General features: G+C 40.6%; 1 protein-coding gene across 3 annotated transcripts in view; it reads left to right on the plus strand.

Annotated features, from left to right (window-relative positions):
* The window catches only part of Lyrm1 (LYR motif containing 1), a 54,271-nt gene that overhangs the window by 15,405 nt on the left and 29,669 nt on the right, over positions 1-9,197 (plus strand). For 2 of the 3 annotated variants that reach the window (XM_029547617.1, XM_021201468.2), the window contains exons 3-4: positions 3,094-3,186; positions 4,948-5,534. In XM_029547617.1, coding sequence (XP_029403477.1) covers positions 3,094-3,186; positions 4,948-5,064 — 210 coding nt within the window. In that variant the 3' untranslated portion in view covers positions 5,065-5,534. Of the gene's footprint in view, positions 1-3,093; positions 3,187-4,947; positions 5,535-9,197 lie in introns of those variants that run through there. The other variant, XM_021201477.1, reaches the window with a different exon arrangement.

Raw genomic sequence — 9,197 nt, forward strand, 5'->3', positions numbered from 1 at the left:
TATATATATATATATATATATATATATATATATATATATATATATATATATATTCTCTCACAGATAGTTAAGTAAAAAAGTAGAGGAATTAAAATTAAGACAAACTCTCATAATCTTCTGGAAACCGCAAAGCCTTCATACTTTATTGTGTTTGGGTTTGTTTTTAAAATGTATTATTAAATATTTGTTTAAATGCAGTGACTGTGTATAGCCTTGGCTATCCTGTGACTCAAGAGAGCCACCAGCCTGTTTTAAGTGATGGGATTAAAGGTGTATATGTGCCACCACACCCAACCTTTAAATTTTTTCATACATGTGCACAATATATTTTTACAATATTTACCCCTGAACTTTTCCCAGATTCACCATATCTACCTCAACTTCGTGCCCTCTTTTTTTACTTTTTTGAGTAAAGCACCAAGTCCAGTTTGTGCTGCCCATGTACTCGTGGGTGTGGAGCTGTCCATCTGAGTATGTTTGACCTGCCAGGGGCCATACCCTTAAAGAGAACTGACTCACTTTCCTCCAGCAGCCATCAGCTGTCAATAGCTCCTCAGGTAAGGCTGGGGCTCATGACTGCCTCTCCTGCCTGTGCTGGAATGTGACCTGTTTGGTCTGGTATGGGTCTTTTATTTATTTATTTATTTATTTATTTATTTATTATATGTAAGTACACTGTATCTGTCTTCAGACACTCCAGAAGAGGGCGTCAGATCTTGTTACGGATGGTTATGAGCCACCATGTGGTTGCTGGGATTTGAACTCCAGATCTTCAGAAGAGCAATCGGGTGCTCTTACCCTCTGAACCATTTCACCAGCCCCCTGGTATGGGTCTTATGCAGGCAAACACAGGTGCAGTGAACTCACAAATACAACAGGTCTGTCACATCCAGAAGACACTGTATTAAACTCACCATCTTTTTGAGTTCAGACGAGATTATAGGCATGTGTCACTCATCTGGCATTATAGGCATGTGTCATTCATCTGGCGTCCTCTGTGCCTTTTTGGTGTTCAAGAGGTGTGTTCAGATGGTATCTTTGTAGCTGAAGGTAGAGATATGATTCCATGTGTCAGAGCCATGGGTATGACCCTGGCTTTGGCATATACCCAGTAAACCTGAGCAGACAAAATTGTCTAAGAACTAGTCAAGACTAGGTTTTCATTTATTTTAGAATAATTTTTAAGCCTTGACCTAGCCAAGGATGAGACAAGGGTGGTGTGACCATGTCAAAAACTCATGCAGCATCCTGTGAATAGCTGAATTTGGAGAACTGTAGCCCAAGGTTATATAGATGGTAGTTAGAGTGCTGGAGTTTTAGAAGCCCAGCCCTCTTAGCAATATCATTGTCAGGAGGCTCTTTCTTTCCACGAAGTTCCTGATGTGGACAGAAACAGTCTACTATAAGCCAGTTGCACTAAGACTTTAAGAATAATAATCCAAAGGTACTGTATTCATTGCTCTGCATCCCAAGCAGGCCATGAGACTCATTCCCAGTGTTGATAGCAGCACTTAGCTTCTGGTGCTGCAGAGGGCAGGGGGTTGAGCCTCCTCCCTAAGGGACTCAGCCGAGTTCTCTGTGCTGCTGTTCCTGGAACTCCATGAAGCACCAGGGGACAAGCACTCCCTTGGAATTTCCAAGCCACATGGGCCAAGACTTCAATTTGGTTGTCATCTGAAGCTGATGCAATCCTGTAACTACTTTGAAGCACTCACAAATGGATAGGAGATCCATGTGCTATTTGTTGTTGGTTGATTGGTTGGTTGGTTTTTGTTTTTTTACATCCTCTGAAAGTTTCTCTCCCCGATTTGACCGTGTGTGTGTGTGTGTGTGTGTGTGTGTGTGTGTGTGTGTGTGTGTGTCTGTTTCCCCCCAAAATGAACATTTCATTCTTTTACTCAAAAATACATTATCACAATTTGAGTGATTGCCCCTTACAATGAGCATGACAATTTATAGTTTAAAATATGAGGTAAACTGTTCTCCAGTACCTTCTTCTTGCGGAAAAGCCAGACTCCTTTGGAGCAGTGGGTCTCAGCCTGTGGGTCATGACCACTTTTGGGGATCAAATGACCTTTTCATGGGCATCACTTAAGCCCATGGGAAAACAGATATTTATGTTATAACTCATAACAGCAGTAAAATTAGTTATGAAGTAGCAACAATTATTTTATGGTGGGGATGTCACTATAACATGAGGAACTGTATTAAAGGGTTGCAGCATTAGAAAGCTTGAGAACCAGTGCTTAAGAGAGTCAGTGTGGAGAGGGTGTGAAATAGCTCTCTCATTTGGGTTTGAGGGGATGCAAGTTTGCAGACTGTTGATGGAGACATGAATTGGTATAAACTCCAGAAGGTAACTTGGGAATACTGTAAAACAAACAAACAAAAAAAGTATGAACCTATATAACCCCTTTGCCTTCTCTGCTCTAAGAATTCATCTCTTAGATATATTAGCATGTGAGAAAAAAATTGCGTAAAGGTCTGTAGCAGAATTGTTTATAATGGGAAAAGGCTGAAAATAACCAAAATGCTCATAAATAATACAGTGGTTAAATTATAATAAAGCCTGATGTTGAATTTTTGTAAATTGTCAGGAAGAGTAGCTCCTGATGTCTGAATACCAAAAGAGCTTGAAATTATGTTAATGAAAAAGCAAGACTTATAAAGATATCTGTATAAGAAAAGGCCAGGGCCAGTGAGATGGCTCACTGGGTAAAGGTATTTAGTGCACAAGCTTGGTGAACTGAGCTCAATCCGTAGAGCTCAAAGACAGACAAAAGGAGAAAAACAACTCCACATCAACACCGTGAGAGCACCATAGTATGTGTGTAATGGATGTGCACACTCCCTGCACTATACACACAAGATAATAAATGAGAAATATTTTTAAAAGGCCAATTCTCTGTATTTAGGTTTGTATATTCATAGATAGCTTTGGAAGGCTTCATAAGAAGGCTAACTGGAAAATAAGATAGAAAAGACCTTTACCAATATCAAGGTTCCTTGCTAGTGAACTAAAAAGTTTAAGAAAGTCTATTTTATATATTATTAGAAAGATACTAAATGCCTCACTTATTTCCCCTTAACTAGCTCACAGACCCAGACCTGATTAAACAATGTATAGTTGAATGCACAGCCAGGATTGAGATTGGACTGCATTACCAGATTCCTTATCCACGACCTGTAAGTATGAGCACTTCCCCTTGTCAGTGCAGGTATTGCTAAGGATATGTACCATTAAGGCTAATATATACAGAGGAGCAAGAGCCATGGGAGGAAGCATGTTGGAAGTAAGGTATCCTTGCGTGCCACTACCCCATCACAATAAATCACTGTATACACTGACACAATGCCTGGTCTCTTCTGGTGTAGCTTCCCACAAGCTGGAAGGGGAAAGCAGCTCCTATTTATAAAGCTACTCTTTGGGCCTTCACCCATTTTTTATAGAATAAAAGGAAAACTTTTTAGATACTAAAAAAGTAAGGTTCAGATATTAAAAGATTACAGAAAGTAAAAAGTGGAAATTGTCAAAAATTCTCACCTTTTGGAAGAGACCAATGTAATTTTAAAATGTCCAGTTTTCAACTCTTTGACTTAAAAAAAGCAGTTATTTTGATTTTTATCAGTTTGAATTAATTACCTGGTAATATTAGTTTTAAACACATACACACACACACACACACACACACACACACACACACACACACACACACATACACACTCTCTCTTTTATACATGAGATTCTAGGTATATTGTTTTTTATTACCTACTGATTTTATTTCATCTCTTCTGAGCATCTTTGTATACAGCTTTGCCTCAATCCTAAATGTTTGCATTGTATGATATTGTAAGAATGTGCCATCATTGTACAAGTCAGGGTTCCTCCAAGAAACAGAAGGAAGGAAGGAGATCAGAGGCTATAGATTAATGGATGGATGGATAGCTGGATAGAAACAGATCACACAGTTATGGAGGCTGAAGACCCAGGACAAAGCTAGTGACATAATTCAGTCTGATATGGAAGGCCTAAGAATCAAAGGGGCTGATGATAGAAATCTAGGGTGGAATCAGAGAAAATGAGATGTCTCAGCTTAAATAAGATGAGCAAGAAGCAAAAGAAGTGGATTCATCCTTTGCCTTTTTTCTTTTCAAGCCCCACTAGTTTGGAGGATGGTCCTCACTGAGTCTACTACTCCATCTTATCTCCAAGTACCCACACACATACACCCAGAAATGATTCTTAATGAAAGTCAATCATATTTACTCATAAAATTATCCACGAGAGCCATACTGTCAGCAAGCCATACTGTACGCATCTTCTACCTCAGTAAGCATTTGAGTTGGCCCTTATGCATTGACCATCTTCGCACCCAAGCACCTGTTCTCTTTTTCCTTCCTTGGGTGCCCATTTTGCTGAATGGATCTGTAGTTCTTTTCCTGTGTCTAGGCACAGTGGAATAGATGGGTGTGAGCTCTAAACCAGATTCTGGCTTCAGATCCTGTTCCACCACTTCGTGTGTGACTTTGAACAAGCTAGTATTTAGTTTCTCTGAGTCTCCATTTTTTTAAATCTATAAAAATTATTTGAAAATCACTTAGGAGGGGGGCTCAAGAGATGGCTCAGAGGTTAAGAGCATTATCTGTTCTTCCAGAGGACCTGAGTTCAATTCCCAGCACATGGTGGCTCAACCATCTGTAATGAGATCTGGTGCCTCTTCTGGCCTGCAGGTATACATGCAAGCAGAATTCTATATACATAATAAATTAATCTTTAAAAAAGAAAAAAAAATGGCTTAAGGGGCAATCATAAGGATAGACCAGTGAATTCAGATACATGAACAGTAATGAGTCTGTGGTAGATTTAGCACTTAGAAACAGTAACTCCTCAGTGAATATAAGCTACACTAGTGATTAATGATTCTTCATGTCATTGTTCTCACTCAGATCCATCTGCCTCCAATGGGTCTCACCCCACGACGAGGTCGGGGACTTCAAACCCAGGAGAAACTGAGAAAACTTTCCAAACCAGTGTATCTGAAGTCTCATGATGAAGTTTCCTAAGAAAGAGGACACTTTACTTTTGAGAATGGTGAGCCAACTCAGTTTTGAATGTAAACCAGGCAATATACCCTTCATGACTAGAAGCAAAACTACTACCTTCAGACCTCCAAAATTGGTCTTAACCTATGACATGTGGCTGCAGGCATCCCTAGGGTTTTTCAGGGTCTTGCTTGCTGCTTGAACTGATGACATTGTCCCTGGAGGTCATGGACTTTACATCTTCACTAAAGTTGTCCTTGGGAACTATTTGTGGCCTGTAGAGGAAGGCTGAAGGCAATTCTTGGGGCTGCCATCCAGTATGCATCTGATGCAAAGGGATTAACTAGTTGCTGCAAGTTCACATAACTCCAAAGCTGCCCTGCTCCCCAAAACTTGTTAAAACTGGTTTCTGTATATTTTTTCTGTTTGTTTGTTTTTGTTTTGTTTTGTGGTCTCCTGACTCTTGTAATTTCCAGATTTACCCAGTTATAAACGGCAGCTTTGGATTGATCATATTTGTTGTTGTTTTGTCGAGTTTTGTGAGAGTGTGTGGAGAGGATTGTTTTGAAACAGGGATTTTCTATGTAACACTTGCTGGCCTAGAACTCTCTGTAGACTAGACTAGCCTTGACCTTGTGCCTGCTTCAGCTGCTTAAGTGCTAGAATTACAGACATGTACCAATCTGATCATGTGATCTTTTTAATGGAAATATGATATAACATCCTTCTTCTCCTTGACGATGTGTGTGTGTGTGTGTGTGTGTGTGTGTGTGTGTGTGTGTGTGTTATTTTAAAGCCTGTGATTACTTAAGATGCACTTAGGAATCTTCCATGATCATGGATCGGTAAGATTAACATAGTGAAAATGGCCATCTTACCAAAAGCAATCTACAGATTCTATGCAATTCCCATCGAAATTCCAACAAATCTCTTCACAGACATGGAAAGAGCAATTCTCAGCTTCATATGGAAAAACAAAAAGCCCAGGACAGCTAAAACAATTCTTAACAGTAAAAAATCTTCTTGGGGAAATCACCATCCCTGACCTCAAACTATATTATTAAAGCAATAGTGATAAAGACAGCATGGTACTACCATGCTGACAGGTTGATCAATAGAATAGAATCAAAGACCCAGGAATAAACCACACACCTATGGACACTTTAATTTTGACAAAGAAGCCAAAGTCATATAATGGAAAAAAGAAAGTATCTTCAATAAATGGTGCTGGTCTAACTGGTGGTCTGTATGTAGAAGAATGAAAATAGAACCATATTTGTCACCTTGCACAAAGCTCAAGTTCAACTGGATCAAGGACCTCAACATAAGACCAGATACACTGAATTTCCTGAACAGAATACCAATGGCCCAGACTCTAAGATCAACAACTGATAAATGGGACCTCATGAAATTGAAAAGCTTTTGTAAGGTAAAAAACAGTCAATAGGACAAATCAGCAACCTACAGATTGGGAAAAAAAATCTTCACTAACCCTACATCTGATAGAGAGTTAATATCTAAATATATAAAGAACTTAAGAGGTTAGCCTCCAAAATACCAAATAACCCAGTTAAAAATGGGGTACAGAGCTAAACAGAATTCACAACAGAAGAATCTCTGTTTTCAAAGTCCTTACTAATCAGAGAAATGCAAATCAAAATGACCTGGAGATTCTACCTCACACCAATCAGAATGGGTAAGATCAAAACTCAAGTGACAGCACAAGTTGGTGAGGATGTGGAGAAAGAGGAGCACTCCTCCATTGCTGGTGGGATTGCACTGGTACAACTACTCTAGAAATCAATCTGGTGGATCCTCAGAAAATTGGAAATAGTTCTGCCTGAAGACCCAGCTATACCACTCTTTGGTATATACCCAAAAGATGCCCCCCATACCACAGGGACATGTGTTCCACTATGTTCATAGCAGCCTTATTTGTAATAGCCAGAAGCTGGAAACAGCCCAAATGTTCCTCAACCAAAGAATCGATACAGAAAAATGTGGTTCATTTATACAATAGAATACTATTCAGCTATTAAAAACAAAGACATCATGAATTTTGCAGGCAAATGGGTGGAACTAGAAAATATCCTGAGTGAGGTAACCCAGGACCAAAAGGACATGAATGATATGTAATCACTAATAAGTGGATATTAGCCAAAAAGTACAGAAAACCTAGGAAGTATAACAAAAAGGCCCAAGTGAGGATGCTTCAATCACACTTAGTAGGTGGAAGACAATAATTATGTGAGGCAGTAGGAAGGAGGGACTTGGGTAGGAAAGGGAAGGGAGAGGAGAAAAGGGGAACAGAATCGGGTATGGGGTGGGGGTGGGGGTCAGGAGAGAAGCCCATAGGGCCAGGAGAATGAATGGAAATAAGCAGCCTCAGGGGAGAGGGAAGTGAGGGGACCCTCTAGAAAGTACCAGAGACCCAGGAGGTAAGAGACTCTTGGGACTCAATGGGGGTGACCGTAGCCAAAATGCACAACAATGGGGATAGGGAACTCAAAGAGTTTGCCTCCAGTAGATAGATAGGGCCTCAAGTGGAGGGACAGGGTTACAAACCACAGTTAAAATTTCTGACCCAAAATTGTCCCTGTCTAAACTGCAGGGACAAAAATGGAGAAGACACTGAAGGAAATTGGGTCCAATGACCAGCTCAACTTGGGATCTGTCTCATGAGAGGGTGGGGGTGCACCATGACCTGATACTATTACTGATGCTATGATGTGCTTACAGACTGGAGTCTGTCATGGCTGTCCTGAGAGGCCCTACCAGCAGCTGACTGACAGACGCAGATACACCCAACCACTGGACTGAAGTCAGGGATCCCTATGGTTAAGTTAGGGAAAGGATTGAAGAAGCTAAAGGGGAGGGTGCCAACATAGGAAGACCATCAGTCTCAACTAACCCAGACCCCAGGGAGCTCCCGGAGACTGAGCCACCAACCAGGCAGCATACATAGGCTGGTCTGAGGCCTCTGGTGCATATAAGCAGAGGACTGCCTGTTGTAGTCTCAGTGAGAGAAGACACACTTAATCACAGAGAGACTTTAGGCCCCAGGGAATCAGGAGGCTTGGTGGGGTGAGGAGGCAAGGGGAAAGAGGAATGGGATGAGGAACTGTGGGAGTGGGAACCAGGAGGGGGGGCAACAGCTGGAATGTAGATAAAATAAAAGAATAAAGAAAAAGAAGGCTGGGTGTGCTGAGCCAGCTAAGACCCAACGTACCCATTTCCATCATTGTCCCTTTCTAAAGTGGCTCAAGGAAACAAAAGTGATTTTTGACTATGTTCAATTTTGCCTTATTCTACTGATCACTAGGAACTAGCTTTCCCACCAGCCTATTCTCTCAATGGAAGACCATTTAATAGCTATGCCAATCTTTGAGAATCTTCTATATGACAGGAAGCTTTAATGGGGATTTTCTGTGCCTAGCTTCTTTTCCAAAGACATATATTACATAAAACATCAATTTGATGTCAAACTATGTAACATGGTTGGATGCATGATGGAATTTGTGGTGGGTTCACTTTGCAGCCTAGACTGGCCTTGATAATGGTCCTCCTGCCCATCTTGAATGCTAGCATTACCATGCCCAACTTATGTGTCTTACTATTAATACCATTTCCCAGTCTTTGTAAGTCAATTAAAGTTCTGTATCACTAACGAGAACTGAACATAACTGCTCAATAGGTTAAAAAAAAATCAAGGACTAGTTTGGTGATCAGGTCTGATGGTCATTTATGGTGTCAACTTGACCATACCTAGAATTCACTAAAACCTAAGCATCTGGGTACTGGTAAGGGATTTTTCTTAAATCATTTAAAGTTGGAAGATAATACATTTTGAGGTAAGGAGATACACCTTTAATCTACATCACACCTTCTATTTATAGCCTATATAAAGGATGTGGAAGAAGGAAGCCTTTGCTCTTTGCCTGCTTGCCCTCACTCTTGATTCACTGGCATTAGATTCTACTTCGTTGGGACTCTGACATATCCTGAAAACTTCTGAGACATCCAGCTTCATGGACTGAACAATTACTGGATTCTCATACTTTCCATTTGAAGACAGCCACTGTTGGACTACAGCTGGCCCACAGCCTGTGTGTGTGAGATAGAGAGAGAGAGAGAGAGAGAGAGAGAGAGAGAGA

The sequence above is a fragment of the Mus pahari genome, chromosome 1, assembly GCF_900095145.1.
Source record: "Mus pahari chromosome 1, PAHARI_EIJ_v1.1, whole genome shotgun sequence".
In the NCBI taxonomy this organism is placed as follows: domain Eukaryota; kingdom Metazoa; phylum Chordata; class Mammalia; order Rodentia; family Muridae; genus Mus; species Mus pahari.